The sequence below is a fragment of the Emydura macquarii genome, unplaced genomic scaffold, assembly GCF_026122565.2.
Source record: "Emydura macquarii macquarii isolate MOO-44397 ecotype Brisbane River unplaced genomic scaffold, CSIRO-AGI_Emac_v2 contig_2372, whole genome shotgun sequence".
Classification (NCBI taxonomy): Eukaryota; Metazoa; Chordata; order Testudines; family Chelidae; genus Emydura; species Emydura macquarii.
This window is the reverse complement of record NW_027132509.1, coordinates 2,089,232-2,114,378: the sequence shown is the minus strand read 5'-3', so window position 1 is coordinate 2,114,378 and position 25,147 is coordinate 2,089,232. Positions and strand designations below refer to the sequence as shown.

General features: G+C 40.6%; 1 protein-coding gene across 5 annotated transcripts in view; it reads right to left on the bottom strand.

Moving 5' to 3' along the window:
* The window catches only part of GRK5 (G protein-coupled receptor kinase 5), a 218,490-nt gene that overhangs the window by 70,487 nt on the left and 122,856 nt on the right, over positions 1 to 25,147 (bottom strand). For all 5 annotated transcript variants that reach the window (XR_010922183.1, XR_010922184.1, XR_010922185.1 and 2 more), the window contains exon 3: positions 15,511 to 15,623. Coding sequence is in view for 2 of the 5 variants with exons in the window: in XM_067561319.1 (XP_067417420.1) it covers positions 15,511 to 15,623 (113 nt within the window). In the remaining 3 variants the exon portion in view is untranslated. The remainder of the gene's footprint in view (positions 1 to 15,510; positions 15,624 to 25,147) is intronic.

Sequence of the window (25,147 nt, the reverse complement as noted above, 5' to 3'; positions counted from 1 at the left end):
GAGCTTAGAAAAATAAAAGGGACTAAATGTAGAGTGAAGTTCAAAATATACTGGAACCTTGTTTGATTTCTACTGTGCATAACAAAAGAGCATATACATTGTCTGCATTTTTAAAATATTATTAGGAGGGTTCTGCATATTGTACCAGCACTGATCTGTGATAAATTTTATTTAGAAAACAAAATATTACTTAGGCATCACTGAGACATTAATCATTTTACTTAAAATTCGTCAGCAATGCAAGTCATTAAAAGACAAGAAAAGAAAAACCCCAAACACTTATAACTTGCAAACCCAATCGAGACAATAACTAAACGATAATGACAAATTCTTAGAGACATCCTAATTTGTCATTGGTTGGGGTACAAGACGTCAGTCTTACGATCAAAAGCGCTTTCCAGAAAAAAAAAATCAGTTCAACATTTTTTTATGAATGCTCATATGAGAAAAAGAATCCCAGACCCTCTTGACAAACCAGTTAAGTAAGTTAGTCCAATCAATACAAGCTGTCAGACGATAAATGAGGAGGAAGTAAAAGAAAACATGATAGATCAGTCTGAACTGGAATTTGGAGGAACGAACTTCAGAACTGTTGCCCACTTTAGAATATATACATTGCTCTCAGACTGATACAATAAAGAGGAATAGGAAGGATAAATAGGAAGGATGTAATAAATACTTTACCTACACAGACTAAGGAACAACATGAAAACCACAAAAGTAATAATAATGCTATTTCCCATGTAGTCAGCCAATGAAGATTATTTAGCCATTGTAGCTTAAGGCTGCGTATTTATACAGCAGGTTGTTCAAACAATCAGATTTAGTTTGGTAAATGACAATGGTCACAAATAAAAGAAAACAGTACTGCTGATGAGAAATACACTGATGGTTAAAATCCACAAGTACAGTACTTCCTTCTTAGTAACCATGTTGGGTTTGAACCGATTATGTTCCCATAAAATTTAATACAAGGTTTTTTTTTTAAATCTTTCATTCAATTTCCTGTCTATTTAGATGGTATCTGACTATAGGTCATTTCAGCTCTTGAGAGCATGAACACTTGAGAGTGTTTATAGCATTTTAACAGCATTTTTCTCCCAGAATCTGTGCTGAAGGATACAGCAACAGCTGAAAGAAGAGCAATTTAAAGGTCAGAGAAGTTGCATTTTATCTAGGCACTCACAGTTTCGGATAACTTCAAAGACTGACTAGGGAATTTCTAATTTAAAGTAAAGATTTAAATACAAAACGTCTTTTAAGAAGAGAAAATATTTGTATTTAAATTTAACTTTCTGTGCAGAAGACTGCCCCCCAAAAAGCCAAAATTTATTGGTAATGTCTCAATGGAAAAGCATTTGGGAGCATAGCTAAGCCCTCAGTTCAACACAATTCATAAATCATGTCATTATTATCATTCATTGTTCCATGAGTAGCTTTGAGATGCTACATATTTTACCATATAAGAGGTTTAGCAAACAGATCCTTTAAATGATTTTAGTGGAGCTGAATTCATATCAAATTTGGCCACATAGTTCATATAGTTTGAATTAATATCGCATTTGCTTCAGTAAAACAGAGATCAGGAATTCAGGTAGTATTCTCAGTGTAAGCATCGTATATTGTGATTGGCTGACAAGTATCATATTCTCTACTGGATGTAGTTAGACTTGGGTACGTGTGTGATTGTCTTGTTTTGTGGCTTAAACAGAACAAACAGAGATTTTTTAGTTCATTTCAAGTGGAAGAAGCCTGAGTTTCTGAAACAGATCACAAATTCCGATGCCCATGCCACATATATTCAATTTATTTTATGACGTTAGTGTCTGTATCCAGCTATGGACCATGGAACTCCTGTCAATCCTAGATGCCTAAAGATAAGCTTTGCATTGACTCAACTTTGGAAGTGAAAGGAGTAAAAGGAATTATGTCATGTATTTGTTGGGGGTGTATATAAACCACTGCCCTCCGCTAGAAAAAAGCAAACCTCCTCAAACAGCTGTGATTATCCTCTCCTCATGGTGTGATTATTGCAACTTATTTGATCTAACAATGAATTCTCTCTCCTCAAGAACACTACATCTGGTACAAAACACAGCAACTTGTCTGCTTAGCAGCATAGGGTGCTGTAAACAAGACACCTCAGCTCTTTACTCTCTTCACTGGCTCCTGACTAACTGGAGTCTAGTTCAAAGTCTCTGTTCAGATATTCAAAATCCACCATGGGACTGTCTACAGCTGCCAGGAGAACGACTCTCCCTTTGCAGCCATGACATCCCATTAGCGTTACCACCACAATGACACTGTTGACCAGTAGGCAAAGCAGGGAAAAAGACAAAACTTCAACAGGAGCAGGACATATACGACAGAACTCACGCCGTAAGAGATAGGGATGACCGTGGGCCTCACCACATACAGAACTAAATGCAAAACTCATCTCTTTGACTAGCTTTCTGGCAGCAAGTTGCACTCACACACATTCTACACTAAGCCAATTTCTCCTGCAGCTGGGAATGACGAAAGAGATATTTTTATAGTTATTTCTATTTTAAGTTCTCAAGAGGGGCTCAGATACTGTGGTGAAGGGAACAGATAGACAGATATGAGAGTGATGATCTTATATGGGCCTATAAACGCTAACACTGGTGAGCGTTAACAAAGATTCTCCTTTAGCTCAAATGTTAGAAGCTAGGTTTTGATTTTTGGAAGGAGATCATGAGTTTTATCTCCCGTATCACTTTTGTGCTAGTCTGCTCGCCATGGGCACCTGTGCATATTCTGCCATAGATGGTTACAACAGGAAGAATTATACAAGTACAGACAGATGAAGTGACATGCCCACTCAAAACTTGTTCCAGAGCATGGAAGAGTGCTCGGGGCTGCTCACTCACAATCTTGTGCTTTCACCACCAGACCCAACCCCTTTTCCCCCAGCACTAGAAAGATTGGTGATACTTTGAAAGGACATAATTAATAGAAATAGCATCATTAGTTAAAAGTGCGACATGGTGCGCACTCAAAGTTCCTTAGGGTGCTTTCACATTCATTAAAGTCCTGTAGGGAACTTTTAGTGCACACAGCAGAGTCTGCTTGGCCCAATTAGCGCACAATACGTTAGTGCACTTTAGAAATCACACCTCCGTAGCGCGCAGTGCCGCGCCCTGTAGACATGCCCTGTATCTTACTGCACAAGGGGGTCAAATTAAGGTTATATGAGGAATCTTGATTCTGGCATTTCCTCATCAGGGTGCTTGCCTTTGAAACCTTAATAATATTCTTTAGCGTAGGTTTTTTATTGTGTGCAATTTCCTAGCTTAAAATAAAAAAAAAATCCAAAATGTGAATGTCACAGGGAGCCATATAGATCCTCCACATGGGTCATTGGTAGGGTTGGGATCCAGTAACTGGCAGCAGTAAAAGGCTGTTATCTTCCATGCGGACATATTGCTACAGGGGCATGGAGCTGCACACTTTGCCCATGGGTTTCACAGCTATTTGCCAGACAGCAAAGGAATGTGGTGACTCAGGAATAATGGGTTCAATTCCAGGTCCTGAAGACCCTTCTACCCCATTCCCTCTAGCCTCTCCCTGTCCCCATCTACTCCTATTCCCCTCTCCCTAGCTCCTGCACTGGTCCCGCTCCTTCTCCTGTCCTGAGCCCTGGCCCTTCCCTCAGCTCATGCCCATGTTCCTCCCTGCTCTTATCCTCCCCCATCCTTGGTTCCTGTGGTTTACCCACCTCCTTCTGCTCTTGGCCCTCCCCCCCCCAGCTCCCAGCACCTGTTCCTAACCCCTTTCCCCAAATCTATCCCCTGCAGCCATCCATCTCTTCCCTCTCTTACAGTCCCTGTAGCCCAAGAATGGAGCGTGCTCAGGCCCTCTGTGGGTATGGTGCAAGAGCCATGTGGTCAGCACATAGACACTGGGAGGGGATGGAACATGCTCTGTAGAGATGAAATCTTTGGAGAATCTGAGAGAGCAAAGGGAGTGAGGACAGAGCTGCCTGCAGGAGACTTGAACCCTGGAGCAGGCTTGCTAAATGAGCAAACCAGAGATGCCTGGCACAGGAAGGGATCCAGAAGCAGCTGGTTCTGTATGAGAGAGCTGAAGCAGATGTTTGAAGAAATTGACTCCAGGAAGTCTATACAGGAGTCCGATCTGAACGGGCCGAACCCCCAGGTGGGTCACCCCCTAAGAATCCATAAAAAAGAAAAAGGACTAGATGAAGGAGCCCTTTCACTCACCCAGGCTCTGAGGACAGATTATTTAAGGGATTCTGAGTATTACTTTTGAGTTATTGCCTGAATAAACCCAGACCCCTATAAAGGTGGTGACTGGACAAACAAGTGTGTGGAGTCTCTGTAAAAGGGCCTGGAACAGGGAAAATAAAGGGCAAAGCAGAGGCCCCCCACCCACAAGATGGCACATGGGAGGGAGGGGGGGAGGAAAGGCAGCTCATTCTTCCACAGAGAATTTAGTTGCCAAACTCTCACAAGTGTCTACTGCGTGTGTGCAAAATGAGATTTTGGCCAAATTTTGGTGGATTTTCACAAGGACAACAAAAGCCCATTCTTGATAGCAGGGCAACCCCCCTGCCAGATTTTAAGTCACTGACCCACAGCATAGAGATACGTCACCTTTTCAGACACATGGTTGTCACAATTTTTATAACATGGGCTAAACAACATATTTTCCCCTAACCGCAGTCTATGAAATGGCTTAACCTGAGACAGACATCCAGAATGGAAAATTTCAGCCCAAATGGTTAAAGTTTGGCAAAGTGATAACGGGAAAAGTCAGGTAACCTTAACTGTAGACATGTGCTGCTTACCACCACCCCCACCCCCTCTTCCACACACACACACACTGCAGCTTGTACACCATGTACGGGAATCAAACTAAACAAATTGAAATCTGTCTAGACAAAAGGGTAACTTTTAATAACTGGCATTAAAGTGAATGCTTGTTCATCATTTTACCCCCCCAAATGTATGTCTAGGGAAGCATTCAGCTGAAAAATTCCACATGAGGTAATTGTAACCCCCACTGCCAACCCCTGGCTCCAGCAGGAACAACCTAGACAGGCATTTGGGCTGTTCTCTATTCTTAGATCATACACCTCACATTTCAGTGTATGTAAGTACAATGTATCTCTGCTCTTCAGTGGGTGAAGTGATTTGGGACCTATTTCCCTCTTGGCCCAAGTCAGCCAGAGTCCGTTCACGACTCCCTCCTCAGATCAATCCTGGCTCATGTTATAAACTGAGAAGCTCCCAAAATGACTAGGAATCTTCAATGTAGAGGAAGAGGGGGAGGGAACTGAGGGATGCTGCGCAATGGGCAGACGACCAGACCAAAAGGAAATGATGATATAGCAGACACCTGCTGAAAGTCGGAGCACCTGTGCATGGATATTATTTTATGAAGTATTCATGTAGAAATCCTGCACTGCATTACCATATGCTAGTTCTGCAGATATTGGCTTTGAGAACAGGAAATGTATACAGCTACCAGGTCAGCTGCTTATTGATCCCCTCTCCAGCACAAGAAATGTGCCCCATCCATAACACTTTATTTTAAGTGGTTCTTTCAACAGGTCAGAAGAGATGTTCCTTTGCTACAATATTTGTAAGCATGCTAGGATTAGTGATAGGGCAGCATATGAATAAATTACAAGGGTTTGCAAGAAAGTTAATTTCATCACAAAGCAACTACACCATGCTGCAGTAATAAAAGCTTTCATTGTGTATAATGCCTTCCTCTGAAAGTCTACCAAAGAGTTTGGCAAACGACTGTTTTATGCACAGGAGATATTATATACGTATGCATATGGATACAGTGGGGTGTGTGGTGGTGGGGAATTGGTAGCGTGATGTGGTAGAAAGAGGATGCCTGCAATTCAAGGTTGGGGTGCTCCTCTCACATTTAAGGGAGGGACCTATTTTGATGGAGTAGCTCAGGAGGCCAATGGAAGCAAAGAGATTTCAGATGACTGGAGGGGAGTCCTTTATTGCCAGCTGATCACCACATCATAGCAATCTTGTGCCCATGACTGTTGACAGTGGCATCTCAATGCTGTGTCCCTTGGCTTTGCCAGCCCCGGGCACTGTGGTTTACAGGTGAGTTGGGACGGGTGAGGTGAGAGGGAAAGCTGGTTAGAGTGCAGCTGGGGTAGGGCGTCTCCTGATTTTCAGGGCTGGTCCTGGGCTCCCTGTTGGGTTTATAAAATTTAGTCAACTCTCTCTTTGGAGTTTCAGCGCGTTTCACTAGCCAAAGGTCTGGCAGTGTTAGGCCACCACATGCACATTGAGCCATGTCCCTCCTGCCTGGTAAAGACCAATGGTAAGACACTCCTGTCGTTTATATTACTTAGCCAAGGTCACGGCCCCACTCCCCTAGGTGCTGTTCGTACACGTAGCAGAAACTGTCCTGTCCCATAGCGCTTACAACATAAATAGTCAGGACAGACAGTGGGTGGGAGAAAGAAATTCTTATTATTCCCATTGCACAGATGGGGAACTGAGGCACAGAAAGACTTGCCTCGGGCCACACAGGGAGTTTATAGCAGAGTTAGGAATTGAACCCAGATCTCCCAAGTGGTAGTCTAGTTCTTCAGCCACAGGATCATCCTTCTTTTTCTGTGTATATTAAAACCACCAGTTTTATTACAAATGTGGGACGTTGCCACTTGCAAGCCACTTATACATATCCATTGTTCATTTTAAGGGCCGCCAATTTCACTCCTAAGGGCTCACAGAACGTATCTAATTTCTCTAGACACACATGCCGTCCTTACAGAGAAGCACATGGACGCAGAGCTGTAATTCTTCTGTGTGGCAGGACAGACTGACACATTCCTGCACATTTGGTCCGACAGCACACCAGTCCCCCAGTGCATAACAGCATCACAGTCTCAACCCCTTGCAATGCATTGCTAGGAAACATTTAAAACACAGGGGGACCAGTTTTAACTTTCGGATAGTTTATTCTGTTTGAGAATGGCTTACATTTACAAAATTGTGGCCCAGTTTTCGGTTAAGAGCCACAGCTACCCTTTTGGCAGATGCACTTCTTAGCAATGGGCTCTAGCATGCCATTTTGGTTAGCATCACTAAGGCTATGTACACATGAATTCGCCGTCATCAGATCCATCGTTCTGGATCGATTTAGCGGTCAGTAAAGACCCGCTCAATCGATCCAGAAGTTGGCGCACTAAAACCACCCCCTCAAGTGGCGTAGCGCTGCGTCATTTCCCGTCGGTGCAGCGCAGTGAAGACGCCACGCACAACAGACGTTAAGAAGTCAATGGGAGTACTCTGCGTAGCTTGTGTAACTCCCGTCGCCTGCCACCGAATTCTCAGGGAAGTGTAGACCTGGCCTTACACTTACGGTGACCATACGTCCCGGTATGGCCAGGACAGTCCCCTTTTTCAGCTCTGTCCTGGCCGTCCCAACTTTTTTGCCAAAACTAGGCATTTGACCCTCTCTTGCGTAGGCAGTGCTGCCTGCCAGCAGTAGCAGGGAAGTAAGCTTCTCCACTGCTCCTGGTGGGCAACGCTGCCTTCAGAACTGTCCCCCGGGCAGCAGCTACTGCTCTCTGGCTACAAGGGGTCAGCAGTGCTAGGTTAGCTCTGGGCTTTGCTGACACCACCTGCTGAGCAGGGGACTCCCAGTAAGCAAGACAGAACTAAGGGAAGTGTTGGGGATGGGCAGGAATGTGACTCTGCACAAATGACCCCTCCTCAGCCCATCTCTGCTCCCCCTACATCTGTCACTCCGAGAGCTGCTGTCCTCACTGGCACACACAGGCTCTCGCTCCCATTAGGAGGAGTTGATAAAGCTACAGAAAAATGCCCCCTGGGATTGGGACACAGATCAAGTGTTCCAGCAAGGAGGGAAGCAGTTAGACAGGGAAAGAGGAGAGAGACACACTGAAAAAGGTCTGCAGGGGAAATAACTGGGGAGGGAGATTCCCAGCTCCCAAATCTGCCCAGTTCCATTTACTGCATCAGCCCTGGGCAGATTCCTCCAGTGCTGTGAGCATGGATTTCCCCCTCTCTGGCTTGCACAGGGGTTTCTTTTATGCCAGGCACCTGCCTCACTGAATAATTGCATAAATTTATTGCTGCTCCTCCCCTTGCTTCTTTCAGACAGACACTTTTGTGATTATTTTCTCTTCTGTAGGAGGCAAAGAGTGTATCATTTATCTGTGGGGGGAGGTAGGAACCTCACACTCTCATGTGCATTGTTAAAATAATAACCAATGATGCCATGATTATTATATTATCCTCCTGAGGCCAGTGTTGCCCCACTACTGAGCGAGAGATGGCCTAGGTCTTGTGGGTCAGTTTCCCAGTGAAGGAGAAATCAGTGAACAGAGTTAAGGTTAAATCTCAATGTGATTTGCTTTATTTACACAAATACGCCAGCCCTGGAAGAGGCAAATAGCATGCAGGCAGCCCTGTCCTCCAGAAATCTCAGTACACATCGATGCCTGGTTCCCAGGAAGCTACTCTGTGCCAAGCATTGCTGCTGCATACAGAGAATAAAGCAGTGCAAACTCTGCTGTCTGCCACAGCTTCTCTCCCAGGACAATTGCATCACTGAATTCACAGTGATGCGCTTGTCTTCCAAAGACTGAACATTTGCTCACATGCTAAGAAAAAGAACCTGTCAGCCAGGGTAGCAAGCAGAGCCAGCTGGTGCCTCCCACAATTCCTGGTGGAAAGAAGCCAGGAGCTCTTGGGGGAGAGGAGAGTTCAGCCTCCAGCACCTCTTCAGCCTGGGGCTGTTCTGCTGAGGCTGTGGAGCATATTGTTAGCGAGGGGCAAAGAGGCTGGGTGAGGGATGGTTCTTGTGAGTTCTCAGAGCTCTGTGCAGCTCTCAGATGCCCCTTAACATGCCAGGTGTGTGGGGGTCCTTCTTTCAAAGCCACTCCATAATTGAGGATTCAGATCTGGGGTCTGTCAGTTTCCTGCCCCCTCCCTGGCAGCAAAGGGTGACAGGGATTGTGAAATAAAGTGAATTAGGCAAAAACCCTCAATGAGAGCAGCAGGTAGAGAAGCTTATATCCCCGCTGTCTCTCCGCTGCCTGGCTGGAGGTGTCAGGGATTCTGGTGTTACTGCTGTGGGACCCTGAGCTGCATTGCCAATCGTCCAATAGCCTCATCCCCTGGCGCCAAGATCAAAAGCGCTCACACCCTGCTTTGCTGCCCAGATCCCAGCCCACACCCATTCCTCTTTGCCCTCTCTGCCATTTGGCTCAGTTGGGGGTGCAGAGGAACATTTGGGCAGGAAGGGTCTTGGGCCACCCCGTGTGTCCCATTTTCAGTTTAGGGAAATATGGTCACCCTACTTATATTCCTCTCCTCTCCATTCCTTTTTCTGTCCTTATGATGGAATTGACCTCTCTGGAACTGCTCCTCTCTATTTGGCACTGGAGTAACCACCACTGGAATAATGTGCCCAGTTTTGGTGCACACAGTTCAAGAAGGATGTTTGTAAATTGGAGAGGCTCAGAGAAGAACCACAAGAATGTTTAGATGATTAGAAAACATGCTTTATATAATGCTTTATATAATGATAGACTCAAAGACTTCAATCTATTTAGCTTAACAAAGAGAAGGTTAAGGGGTGACTTGACTACAGTCCATAAGTATCTACCGCAGGGAACAAAAATTTAATAATGATCTCATCTTTTCAGTCAAGCAGAGTGAGGTATAACGTGATCCAATGGCTGGAAATTGAAGCTAGACAAATTCAGATTGGAAATAAGGTATACATTTTTGACAGTGATAGTAATTAACCATTGGAGCAATTTATGAAGGGTTGTGGTGGATTCTCCATCACTGACAATTTTTAAATCAAGACTAGATGTTTTTCTAAAAGACATAATATAGGAATTATTTAAGGGAAGTCCTATGGCCTGTGTTATACAGGAGGTCAGAATAAGTGATCACAATAGTCCCCTTCTGACCTTGGGTTCCAGGTTTCTCTTCCATTTCAACTGCTGGTTTATTATTCCTTATTTCATTATCATTTCTTATTACTAGATTTGGAAGAATTTGATATCTTTTTTTATCATTTCAACTGATAATATCAATGTTTATTTTTAAGCATTTTTTTTTTTCAATTTTGATCAATTTGAATTTTCGCAGTTTGCGGGAAATTAGGCAGGGTCAGACAATTATTTAATGACAGTTCCAGACATGACATTCAAGAAGTTAAAGCTCTATAACCATTAAAACACAAATTATCAACATCATATGTCAAAATACACAATAGTAAATAGCCTTAAGTCAAACTCTAATAATTTTTCAAGCAACATTTTTCTTATACTTCAGCTATCTGTAAATTTTTATCACCATCGATGGAAATATTTTTTGATGGTTTGTGTGTGTGTGCGGTGAAATCGATATTTAGCTACAGTTACCAATTTACAAAAACATAATCCTTCCACGCCTCATTATTACAGTAATATTGTCCTTTCAGATATGCATCAGTAAGTGAACAAACTGCTCTTGTGTGGAGAGGACAGATGTGAGACCAAGTGTGGAGAGTTCTCCCAATACATTTTTCTGTACGGTGGCCAAAATTTCTAAACTTGGCTGCTAAAGTTAAGCACTAAATTCAAGTTTAGGCACTCTGGAAAATGGCCCTATTTTCAGGAGTGCAGAACATCCACATTTCAACTGACTTCAGTGGGAGTGACAATCTCCTGCAGAATAGAACCAGTTAAAAGTAAGTATCTAAATCCGGATTGAGGCACCCTAGTTTGGAAATTTTGGCAGGTATGCCTGTCTGTGACTGAAACACACTGTTTGATAGCGAGGACACTGTACAAAGAAGATAAGCGTTTGGATCTTCACATTTCATCTCTATGTTCAATGCTAAATCCAGCCAGTTGTTAATTTCAAGAAAATATTGTATTAATGTATGCAGGTGGGATTTTCAGAAGGGCTCAGTGTTGACCTAACTCTGCCCTCATTGATGACAAGGGGGTTTTGCCCTGGATTTCAATGGGAGAAGATTTAAGCTGATGCTGGGAGCGTTGGAAAATCCCATCCATTGTCAATCAATGCAATCATGTGTCCTGTCACTGCCATTCAAATCTTCCCCACTCCACCCCATGGTTCTCTACCCACATTGTAACAACCTGCCCCAACTGACTTCAGAGGGTTGTAGATGAGGCCCCGAATTAGTAACACAGATAAATCTATTTGAATTTGTAAGCCCTGGTTCTCCTTTGCCTTGTGCCTTGCGTAGTCAGTTACACCTGGGCAAAGTGCTGGGCAATAATGCTACTATTGTGATTGAGCAGCATTTTTTTATGCCCATGTAGCACTGGGGTGGCAGAGATGTAAATGACGGTGCAGTGGGGAATCAGGCCTGTGATTTGTATCTTGTCAGTGTCCCTTGTCACAATCTAACTGTAGCAACTTGACAATTGTATCAGCAGGAGGGATCTGTTTCCAGTTCTAACTTTAGTGATTGTGGAACTTGCTTTATTATAAAAATGAATACTTTAAAAATGCAAACAAATATATAACATGCCATATAATCAATCTCCCCGGGAGATCAGGTTGGGTACTCATGACAGCTGAAATAAATGCCATGCAAAAGAGGATTTTTTCTCAATCTGTAATCCAGGTCAATACTATGGATGTTTGAAATAAGAGGAGTGAGAAAGTTCTCTCTAAACTGCATCTGACTTGGATATGGAAAAGAGAGATTATGAGTAGGCTGCTGACAGTCTAACTGAACTCCTCACCTTCCAGTTTCCTCTCCTACTTGTGTTTGTAAATCACATACAGCATTTACTGTTGCCTGCTTTTGGAAGCAGTAGTGGTTAAAAAGGGGCCTGGATGGCGGGGGACATAGGCATATTCCAGGCTGTGCTACTGATTTGCTGTGCAACCTTGGGCAAGTCACTTAATCTCTCTGTGCTTCAATTTCTCTCTCTGTACAACAGGGATAATAATACTTGCAAACCTGAAGAGTGCTCTGAGATCTTCTGATGAAGAGCTAAGTATTTTTACTTAGTACCAAATAAACACAAAAAATAAGTAAAAACAAAGCTTCATTGTGTTTGCTGCTTTAAAAAGAATAATGAAGTCACAGAGAAACCGGAAGGCTGCACTTCTCCTGCTGCAGATCCTGGGGCAGCAGATGGTCTCTAACAAGGTATGATTCACATTTCTGGTGGTCTCAGAATGGGGCTGTAAAGTCAAACATTATGGTCCTCTTTTGCCTAACCTAGGAATTAACCCACGCCACACAGAGTGACTTCGGTGGGTGAAATTCAGTAGCAATCATTCAATGTAATGGATGTGTGGCTAGACCTTAAGGTTGGATAATGTAGGAAATTCCACCAGTTGTCAACAAACTTTAACAAAAATTGAAATCGATTAACAAAAGCCATCAAAATGCTTAAAGATCAGAGAGTGAATATTCAGATCTCCATGTAGCTCAATCATTTTATTCAACCTATTGTTGATCACAGTTTTTCTGTGAATACAGATCTCTGGGCTACACAAAAATATTGTAATAGCACTCAAGACAGTTCAGGTCCAGAGCAGCAAGCTAAGGGTGTTTGCCAAAAGCATCCTGGCAGAAGGATCTTGGGTTATTTGCCTGGGGTCATTGGGGTTTGGAGCTTTTAGACACAGCCATTTCCCTTACTGACACCAGTACTCTCTCAACCTTTCACAATATTGTTGTCCAAGGATATGTCTATCCTGCAATAAAACACCGGCGGCTGGCCTGTGTCAGCTAACTTGGGAACGCAGGGCTGTAAAATTGCAGTGTAGGGGTCTGGGCTCGGGCTGGAGCCTGGGCTCTGGGATCCCATGATGGGGGCGGGTCCTGCATCTACACTGCAATTTTATAGCCACACAACCTGAGCCTCCCACCCGCGAAACTGAGTCAGCTGACATGGGCCAGCTGCGGGTGTTTTATTGCAATGTAGACATCCCCCCGGGCACTGCACTGCATCTAGGAGAGTATTGAAATGCCATAGCTCTCTCAGTGGCTGCTAAGGATGTCTAGCTAGGGGTTGCAGAAGGGTGAGGCAGTTTGTTGCCCTAAATTCCAGGAGTGAGACTGACTGCAGCAATTCTCCCAGTACTTTATGTAAAGGAAGATTATCATGTTGTATTGTAAAGTTGATTGTGTTGTTGAGACGAGATGATATACACCCAATAGGGATAATAATACTTCCTTTCGACCAGCCTTTGTGTATTGTTTATTTAGACTGAAAGTTCTTCAGGGCCAAAGCTGTCTCTTACTATGTGTCTGTACAGGACCAGCACAAGGCGACCCTGATCGCTGAGGCTTCTAGGCATTACTGGAATACACATATTACAAATACAGAATTCAATTTTTAAAAAATAATTGTGACAGATAATATCAATGTTTATTTTTAAGCTTATCTTCTGCTTTTATCGATTTAAATTTTTACAGTTGCAAGAAATTATGGGGAGAGACCAGTCAATGGTGCGGTGTAGGGCAAGAGGGAACGACAGGCAATTATTTAATGACACTAGATACTGAGATTTCAAAAGTTAAACCTTTATAACCATTAAAACACAATTAGTCAACATCACATGTCAAAATATACAAAGTAAACATCCTTACACCAAACTCTAATAAATTCTCTAGCAGCACTTTTCTTACTTTGCCTGTCTGTAAATTTCAATTATCATCGATGGAAATGTTTTTTTCCATTGGTTTGTCTGTGTATGGTGAAGTTGACATTTACAGATAAAAAACTAATTCTTCCAGCCTTATTAATAATAGATAATAGTGGCGCACAGAGCCCCTACATCGTGTAACCGCTCTAAATTTTAAAAAAACTTCCTTTTTTTGGTTTTTATGGAAAATACACAGAAACGGAAGATCATTCTTTTCTGTTGTTGTCTCCCAAGCCAAAGAGTAAGAAATAATTTATACGTATTTTAAATGGACGACTAAAGGCACTTTCTTCAGGCAGACAAAGACCACTGTACACATCTGTCCCCACTTCCTGAACTAACCTATTGTGGAGTGGCCAAGAACACCCTTGTGTTTCAATGGAGGATGAACAGATTCATTCTATGACAGCAGCTTCTGCCTGCCCTCCTACTGCAGCCCCCAGATTTTCTAGCAGGCACTGGTGTAGAGTAGCTAATAAATGTCACTATAGGCACAGATTTGGCTGCACAGCCAGCTGGAGCTCAACATGGAAGCTGTCTGGCTACCTTACAGAATCTACTCCACTGCTACTCTATGACAACTACATGATAGCTACGTCTAGAAGGTTTAGAGCCAGGCACTGAACTTTCCACTCTCCTTCTTTGACAGGGATACAGCATAACATAACATAACACTGCAATCTTAGATATATTCTGATATCTCGTTAAAGAAAATAGTAACGTTTTTGCTCTACTCAACAATCTGAAAGTTCAGACGTGAGCACAGGGGGTTGCACGAGGAAACTATGAAATGTATTTGCAAGGAGTGAACCCAGAGTTCAAAGGGATGGCAATCTGGCCTCTAAAACTGCACCAACAGCCCTTCACATCTAAGAGTCTGAGTGTGCAATTCTCTGATGTTCAAATGCATTTATGCATGCCACTCCGAAGTTGGCGCATCTGCAAAAACACAAACATAAAAGTGGTGGAGGCAATTTTAAGGCCATTTATTACCAGTGGGTCTCTGTGCTCTCTAGGCACAATGTAGAGCATTTCTGAGCCTGCTTATGAAAGAAGGTATATTGCCAAAGGTTGTTTATTACCGAGGCAAGGCACCATGGTAGTCCAACACATTACATTTAGAACCAATTGCCATCCTGTTTAATATTGGTACAAACAATCCAAAGAAAGACTTGATGTTTAATACAGGGTGAGCAGATGTCCTGATTTTATAGGGATAGCCCCATTATTCAGGGCTTTTTCTTATATAGGCACCCATTACCCACCACCCCTTCCTGATTTTTCACACTTGCTAGCTGGTCACCCTAGTTTAATAAGATCCTGATCTTGCAATACATTCCATGGGCTCAGCAGTCTACATACAGATTTTGGTCAAACAGTATTAAAATTCTTTTTATGATTTCTATCAGACTAAAAAACACTTACACCCTCTTACATTGGGTTCACAGATGGCTGGTACAAAATGTTTCTTTTCAAGTATCATGGGATCATAAATGCCAATTAAATATTATTAAAAACCCTGCATTTTCCAATACATTTTATAGTCAAGGTTTACAATGATTTCTGGATGTCAAGAAGAATCTTCTGGAGAGGGAGCAAAATATTTTGACTATTTACCTGATAGAGATGTTAATGGTGACAAACAAAATATTCTGCAGGAGCATACTACAGGAAAGGCTCACATCTTTGTGCCATGTAGAGCATTTTACTCCTAAAGAACAATGGTTTATTTTTTGTACTCCTACACTGATGTTCTTCAGTTCATTACCAAGGAACAGAGTGCAATAAAGAACTGAAAATATCAGAAGAATTAACTTACCACCGCGTCAAGGAACCTAATGCAACACTCAAGCTCCAGTCGAGTTTCACAGAACTGCCGAAAGAGAAGCCTTCCAATTGGCTGCTTGTCACATAAACTGTAATAATCTCTCTCTAGAGGCAATAAAAGAAGAAGAAAAAAAGAGTGTAAAAACCTGAAGATCCTCTTTATGTGTTTTGGGCTGGTTAGAATTTTAAAATACCACAAGTGAGCTCAGTATAAGAAATCCAAAACATAACCCCCCTTGGAAAGTCAAAGCCAAAAATTCTGGACCCAAGAGGCAACACAATGAGCTCAATTCTACAGTCCTAGTGCAGGCAAAAAAGTCTCACTAATGCCATTCAGCTGTGATAAGATGACAATTTTTGGTCTTTCATTTCTGGAGCTATGTAGACTCAGAGAAGGCAATCCCCATATTGGTTACCATTGCAGGGAAAAGAGAAAGGAAAAAAACCTTGAGGGGAGAGTCATCAGAAGCCTTGAAAAAGTGAATTTGTACATGCAGCTGCATCAAAATTTGGAATTAATGGGAACTTGCAATAGCCCTATGCCCTACACCCTATGCTAGCTCCCCCTGTATATATTTAAATATTGGTCAGAATGCCACGAAACTCTGCGAAAATTAGGATTTGACTTTGTAGCTAAAACCATCCTCTAATATACATATATTTATAGGATACATATTTTTAAAGTATTTAACATCAGTGCTATCCATTCATGGGCGGTAACTAGAGCTTTGCACATACAGCACCTGTGACGGGTGAGACTGAGTTTCACATGCCGTCCTATTGTATGTTATTTTTAATTGTAGTTCCATCACTGAGCAGCAATCTGACTCCAGTGAAAAGCACTTTATGAGCCAATATCTAATAGGAAAATGAGGGAAAAGAAAACCACAAATTGTAGTCAAATATGGTGTCAAATATTAGTTTTGCAAGATGAGCATTAAACTCTGGTCAGTGTGGAGCTGCTGCACACACTTAAGATATATTATTCCTTTAAAAATACACAAAATGTCAAACAACATATTGTGTTTCCTTAAGCGTTCTTCTCGCCCCCTTTCTTGCTGCCATATGGCAGTCACTGTTATTATGGAAACAACTCACTTCCAAACACATAACATAACACTGCAAGCAGACATACAAAACCCACACAAGTTGTCAGCGCCTCGGTTACTTCGATTTTACAGCTATACTAGCTTGTGCAGCACCCTTTATTTCCCCCTCATCCCTCCACTAGTAGGAAAAATACAGGTGAACACAGGAATCTACGAACACACCATCCATTCGCTGGAGATTCTATAGACACAGAATAGGTTTTTATCCACTAGAGCTGATTTCATCATGCTCATCCCTGCAAGAAGAGGATGTAATCCCCAGGCGGAATACATATCAGATATTGGACTGGCTCACATATGGCCAGATTGCAGCCATCTTTTGCATGGGTGTGTAAAGGCAGGGGGAGCCAAACACCCTTCCCCTCCTATGCAGGGGCTAGTGATTGCATTCACCCATGTATATAGATTGCAGGTTTTCTTGCATCGTCCTTTGATGCATCTGGTACTGGTGGCTGTCAGAGACAGGATACTGGACAAGTGGGACCATAGTTCTGATCCAGTAGGTTCAGTATTTGCCAAGCACCCAAAGATAAATGGCGCATTATTATTTTAATCTTAACTGATCCTCTGGACCACCCACTAGCAACAGCTTGTGGTTCCGGTGTTTGTATTGGCTGGGGCATGCGGCACGGAACGCTATGACACAGACATGCCCTGAGAAAAAGTCAGCACGCTGAATGGTAGGCCTAACAGCCTGGACGGTGGCCCTTTCAAGTGCTGCATAGCTATGCAGCTCAAACCTGTAGATGTCTGGAGAGAAGACATACGCAAAGCAATGGCAACCAAAAGAGAATTTGCTAAATTCAAGTGAGGACAGAAAAACAAGAATCCTTTGATTGGAATCGGGAGGGGAAGAAATAGATGATGGGAAAGGAGAGTCAGATGGTAGAGAAAGGGAGAAAGGCATAAAGGGAATACCAGTATGCATTGGGACGATGACAGCTGGAAAGCAATCATGCTGAGACATGGCACAAACCCTTCTCCATCAAAGCACTTAAGTAAGTGCTTAACTTTAAATATGTGCATACGCTTTAGGCATGTGATTACATTCTTTTCTGGACCAGCGTCATAGTGGGCAGCAAATTCAGTAGGAGTTTGCAGTGCAATAGGGGAGTGGAAACAGAGACCTGTGGCAAGCTAAAGGTGCTGAGCCTCAGATGAGATTTAGCTGGAGTTCTGAAGGTGGAATTACATAGGTTTGTTGCTGCTTTCATTGTCTCAGTGCAAGGTTAACAGTAATTGTTTATTTATTGTGCGTAACATACACCCAGAAAAAACATCCCAAGTCTCTGCGTCACTCATCTTTCTCCCAAATTAGAAATCAATCCCTTCTAAAAGTCCCAAACTCTGCTATGATCGCTCTGAAGCCAAGACAATATAAAGTGAACACTGCAAAAAGTAATATTTCTTAATACAGATTAAATATATGAATCTTAATGTGGTAAAAAGCAGTGTAAAAGTACAAATATATGTAAACACTTGATGCATTTTAAATGTTTCTTATGTAGTCTTATTTTATGTATAGCATAATTATTTGTAATACAAAAATATATGCTGTTTTTTTAAATTTGTCAAACAGTATAGTAGGGGTAACATTCACCCTAAAATGCTTATAATATCACTAAAGATTAATATCTGAGCATATACATTGCCTGAATAATATACCAGAATCATACATTCAACAGCTTGACATCATGGCATGCAAGATACAGAAAACACTATTAAGAAGCAAGTTAAACATAATATGGATAATATGTTTATTGTTACAATCAACATAGAGAATAAATGAACACACACACCTGCTGCTACAGCTCTATAACATGGCCAGCACATGAGAATTGTTAACCCATTTTTAAGAAGGAAAAAGGAAATACCAGTAGTAAACCAGCTAAACACAAGAGTCAGTCCAGTTCCCCTGAGCCACCCTATCTTTGATAATCTCCCCTAAAAAACGGGATATACTTGATAAGTAACATAAATAAATGGCATCGTTGTTTTAATTCCTTTTAGGTGACATACATTTTTTCTGTAGGCCCTGATCTTGCAATTGACCCTGCTCAGTCAGTTGCAGGATTCTGGTCTTCATTAGTATTTTGTGATATATGGACCATGTACTGTACTAAGAAGTAAAACCATATGTCTCAGTTCAAGCCCAGAAGGTGACAATTTTGTTATATTAAACAAGTGCAAAGCCAATGCAAACAGTGCTTTAATTGCATGTCCAGATTCCTGACTACAGACTAGCAGGGAAGGGAAAAGACAGACTGTGGGGCAGCTCAGATGATCAGAAGCCTATCTTGGGCTGGGTTTAATTATTGTGTCATTCTCTGTACGTCTGCCAATAAAGATATCCATCCAGTTTCAAAAGTTTAAACAACAGAAAGAATGATTTCCTGAGGAAATGGAAGGAAATGTTAAACATTTGGAAGTGAAACCATATGTTTGTAATGACGCAGTGGAACTAAAACAATTCTGGGAGCAATATCTCTAGCAGACTGCCTCTCCCATTTTGGAAGACTCTTGCTTTAACACCTGCAAGGTCACAGAGGTGTGAAAACTATAGGAGGTCAGTTAGTTTTAACCTTTCTGTTTCTTTATTTAGAACTGGCAAATACAGTAGACTGCCAGTGAACTATTTATCATCCCAAATAAGCAACTGTCCAGATTAATAGAGGAGGCCATTAAAAAGATGGCAGAAAAGATTTATGTCAATAAAATATAGTCACAGAAATACTAGATGATAAATTATATTCATTCCAGGTTTATTTTATATTTATTTGATAACTTCTATATTAAAAGATCAGAGTTTCACACTTTAAACACCACTTGAACACTTGGAACTGGCCAACAGTGTTTTCACTGAGCTAATTATGTCTTGAAAAACAAAAAAGTCTCTGCCATTCACCATCATAAGGCTAAGTTTGTTCCCTGGGAAATGTCTCAGTAAAATAGGACTTCTGATTAAGGCCTCAGTTCAGCAAAGTATTTGCCTAACTTTAAGCATGTGAATAGCCCCATTCCCAAAATTTCATTTTGGTCAAACTTTTTGTCACACACACAAATAAAAAAACATTTTTAAAAAATGGTTTCCAGTAACTTTTTTTTACCTTTGGTAAAACTTTGTTAATGGAAACTGGTGGTGGTTGTTTTTTGCCAAATTGGTTTGCAAAAACTGAAACAAAATCATCAAAAATATTTTCTGAAAACTGATAAAAAATAAATGGGCTTTGATTTGGGGGGAAAAAATGCATCCCCTACCCCCGCAAATCTCTTGAAACATAATTAGTATTTTCTTCCAGCTCTAAAGATGGCCTCAGCGTTTTTGGAGGGAGATGGGGGGGAGGAGGATTTTTTTTTTTTTTTAAATCTTTGCAGTGTAGATTGTTATTTTTTGGAAGAGGAAGGACTGAAAAACTGGAGAGGGATAATGACATTAGGCCAACAAAATTATACTGATGTTTTCAGGTAAAGTGTAAATTGCAAGTGTCAAGCTGAGAAATTCTCTGCCACATTGCTGGAGAAGTTACACTTCTGCTTTTGGACAGAAGTCCTCAGTTTCATGTGCCACTAGTCAAGCACTTGTCACCAATTTTCCTCCAGTAACAAGTTTGGGAAAAGTTGTTTTTTGTTCAAACCTCATTGCCCTTTAAACTCACAAAATCCAGGACCAGCATTCTGGCGCTACCGCAGCTGCTGATGTGACCGATGGTTGTGCCACATGTTATTCATTCAGCAAGAAGATGGTTTTCTTTAAAAAAAAAAAAAAAAAAAAAAAAAAGTCCACAGAAGAGATATTTTTCAACGCTGCATGAAGGCTCAGCAGAGACTATGTGCCATGCCATGGCAGATTTGAGTTTGGATGTAACCTCTGGATCTTTGCTCTCCATGGCAATTGGAAGGGCTCGGTTAAAATTTAGTGGTGCGCAAATTCAGTATAATTCTGAGTTTATTCTATTCATCTAAAAATAAATATATAAAATACAAAACCTGATGCAGGAGGAATCACTTTGTCTACATGCCTATTTTGCAATGGGCGGCAAGGGGACGTTCTTAGTCTGATTAAGACAAGGAACTGTCTGCCAACTCCAAGGTATCGTTTTCCAAATGGAGAATTAAAATAAAATGTATCTTCCAACTAGCTGTCTCAGCTCCCCCCATCTGCCATAGCATCCCTGAGGGGAGACGTTTTCCAGCCACACTAACAAAAGGCAGAGTGAAAACAAACAAGAACGCTAGAAGAGGTGGGAACCCTCGCTCTCTGCCCTCAGGTCCAAAATGGCAACCAATATCAGAGTCATGACTGGATTATAAATCAGATTTCACAGGTCATCATCACACCAAACTTGCAACTTTTTCCCAAGGTGCCGAAACCTGTCTGAACCAGCAATAGGCATCTGTGGAACATTTATCTAGAAATGGGTTAAAACCAGAAACATTTAGCCAGCATCTCTGTCCCCCACTCAAAGTTAGGATGGTTGAGATAAAAGAGATCCTGACTAGCTTTCGTTTTGGTTTTGCAAACCTAAACCCCAACTAGATTTTACAAAACAAAAATCACTTCATTTTTTGCCCATCTTTGCTTACAAAATGTAATCTTTCAAAAGCACAACAAATGACAAAAGCAGAAATTAAAATAAAGTATTAAATGAATATATTGCATTACTGCACTAAAGAGACTGTTTTATATCCAATAGTGCAGTGGGTACCAACGATAATTAGCTATTTGTTTATCCAAAAACCAACACAGTGCTTTTAAATATATACATAATTGTTATGCGTATTGTCAGCATACTAATGGAAAGTACCTTTTACAACCTTGAATAACCCCATTTAGAGACACATTAAAAAGGAATATGGTTTTCCTTTTAAAAGTAAGTCTAACACTAGTGCTTACCTGCTATAATTTACTCTTGCCATTCTCCAGTCAAATGTGAAATTACAACTGTCTACATATAAACATAATAAACAGACCATACTAAGCCATCTAATCTTTGAGGGTGATGAAAGTTGTTTCCTATCAAAGGCTTCTTTGTGCATTATTTAAAAGGAACTAGAATGCTTTGATTGCATTATTAACAGTGTCTGTGTTGCTGTTATATTTTAGAATAAGGTACAAAGTTGGAACATCAGCTATTACAGTCTATAAAATATGGGTTTTCATCTCCTATAATAAATATGTTTCACTACAAAAGATAATCCTTGTGTTCAAAAGTAAAGGGCCAACTTCAGCCTCATTTACATCAGGGCTATCCCAATTATTCTGTTCTATTCTATTCTGGTCTTTATCACCACAGATCTGAAAGCCAACAGAAGCTGAATAAGGCTTACCGGGGACCATGTATTTGCAATCTGTAATAAGAAAAGCACCGTACAAGAGTTCAGCATTGTTATCTCTGAAAAACCAAAATACAGGTCCACTGCTCATACAGTTTTTCATTCTTAATAGGAACACAGGGGATTGTTGCCTCAGCTCTGCCTGCTGGAAAAGTATTTACAGTGGGAGGGGAGGATTTCATTTGCTTGGTGACTTAAGAAGAATACTGCAGGCAAGTTGGTGGGATGTGCAACATATGTCTCACTTGTTTTATCATCAGGTGAATGTGGCAGTCTGTGGGTTCAGATAGGGCTGAGAATTCACCCTCTGAAAAGAGGCCTCTCTAAGATGTCTCAAGCTGGACACTCAAAATCACAAGTTACTTTTGAAAATCTTGGCCTAAAAATTAACCAAGTGAATTTGAATATAAGATCTAGTCTAGGGTGACCAGACATCCCGATATCATTAGAACCATCCCGATATTAGGGGATTTGTCTTATATATGCAATTATAACTTATACCTCCCCCGGGAAAAAAAAGTATCCCGATTTTTCATACTTGCTAGCTGGTCACCCCAATCTAGGCATTTTAAAAAGAGAACACAAGAGGAAGAAAAAGTGATATCTCAGTTCGCCCAGGAGATCCCAGAAACCGTGGTGATGATCACATTATAATTGCCGAATGTAGACAGATTCTTACTGGAATCCATTCACCACTACAGAAAATGCTGCGTACACTGCTCAGATGTGCACAATATTTCCATCTGCAAAATGGGGAAAATAGCACTTCCCTGCCTCACAGGCATGTTGTGAGGATAAATAGCTTAAAGGTGAGGTGCTCAGATACTATAATAGGACCACATAAATGTGATAGATTAGATTAGATCTGTGGTTTTCAACCTTTGCAGACTAATGTACCCCTTTCAAGAGGCTGATTTGTCTTGTGTACCCCAAGTTCCACCTCACTTAAAAACTACTTGCTTACAAAATCAGACACAATAATACAAGAGTGTCACAGCACACTATTACTGAAAAATTACTTACTTTCTCATTTTTACCATGTAATTATAAAATAAATCAACTGGAATATAAATATTGTACTTACATTTCTGTCTGATACTTACCATATAATAGTATATACAGCAATACAAATAAGTCATTGTCAGTATGTAATTTTAGTTTGTACTGACTTTACTAGTTCTTTTTATGTAGCCTACTGTAAAACTAGGCAAATTAGTTGATGTACCTCCTGGAAGACCTCTGCGTACCCCCAGGGGTAGTACCCCTGGTTGACAACCACTGGATTAGATTATCTGTCAATCAGTCAACTTCTTTAGGAGCAATTGACATAATATTGTTTCAATTGCTAGTGTCTCTCAGAGAAAACCCTCCTATAAGCATGCTGCTTTCAGCTAGCCTGAAACCAACATAGACATTGGTGATTATCTAGGAAGAGAAGGAAATCCAGCCCCATCTTATCCAGTTCTAAGGAATACTTTGGTGTATGAGTGAGTGTCTGAGCATCTATCTGAGATGCACATTGCTCAGATTGGCTAAAGCCATAAAAAATCCAATGAATTAAGGTCCAGTATAATAAGGCCTGAACAATAACAACAGGTGCAACACAAGGAACAAAACATGTCTGTTTTTTGAAGAACTGAACTGGATACTCAGAACTCACCCTTCCATATAGCACAAAGTGCTACTAGATAGTCCTAAAATTTCTTGCTAATTACTTGTAATCGAAATCCAGGGGTAGAGATTGCGTCTAAAATCTTCTCTTTTTATATTAAACATCTACATTTAGGCTTGGAAGGATTACAGTTTAATTGGTAAATGTTGATTTCACCACACAAACAAACAACAAAACATTACCATTGATAATAATCAAAACAGGCAAGAATAGGAAATGAAAGAAAAATGTTGCTTGAAGATATTTATTTTGTATATTTTGACATGTGACATTGAGAATTTGTGTTTTAACAATTATAAAGCTTTTACATTTTCAATCTCAACATCTACTGCCATTCAATAATTATTCTGACCCTCTCCACCTATAATTTCCTGCAACTGTGAAAATTTAAATGGATAAAATAAGAAAAAAAATCACTTAAAACCCATCATTTTATACAATTGTGAAAATTTAAAATGGATGAAAATTAAAAAAAATGCTTAAAAATAAACATCTGATATTATTAATTGATATTATTAACATCAGATGTTTATTTTTTACAATTATTAAAAAAATAAAAATCGAGTTCTGCCAAGCCTATCTATAAGGCACCATAATTTTGCATGAACTTTACAGAGATTTAAAAACAAAGATATGGACCAAGATACTCAAAAGTGCTAATTCCCATGGATTTCCTAAGGAAGTTAGGTGCCCAAATACTTTTGAGGATCTGGGCCATGGTTCCTGTCTTAAAGAATGCACATATTAATTAATACAATGTTAGTACTGCACAAGTGCATAATACAAATCCTAAAAGTAAGGTTTCTGAAGGAGTTACTTTACCAGTAACAAAAGCACACATTTTCTAAAATTCAATACTTCATCCATTTTTAGTTTTATTTAAGATAAATATTAAAATTGATTAGACCATGCTACAGATGAATGGGTTGCAACATTTTTTATTTTAAACTGCCATCATTTTCAGTTTGCTACTCAAGCACTCTTATTTTTTTCCACAGTTGTGTAACTTAAAAACATCCAGACAATGTATGCTAAATTTCAGCCTGGAGCACATTTTTATGTCTGAATCATTTCCCCCTTTGTATGTGGGATATTATAACCAGAACTCAGACAGCCCCTCAAACAATCCCTTAAGAGTGGGTTTTGTTTTTATGCAGACTACACTGGTCTAATTAATTTAAAACACAAATATAAGTAAGATTATTTGTAACAATTAAATTATTTCAAACTGGTTTCAAGTCCTGGCAATTTAATTTTCTGTGCTTGTCAACTGTCTCTTAAAACAAACAAAAATAATCTTCTGATCTTTAATCAACCTATTTAATTATTCAGATTCAGACAATGCTTTGTCTACCTTCCTTTCCTTCTCCCACCCCTCACGCTTCTCCGTGCTCATAGTATTCAACTACATAGATAAATTCCATGCATCACAGAAGCACTACACTAAAGATGGAAATGTTCCAAACATGAGAACTAGGCTGATATTGCAAAAAAATTGTTAGGGGAATATTTCA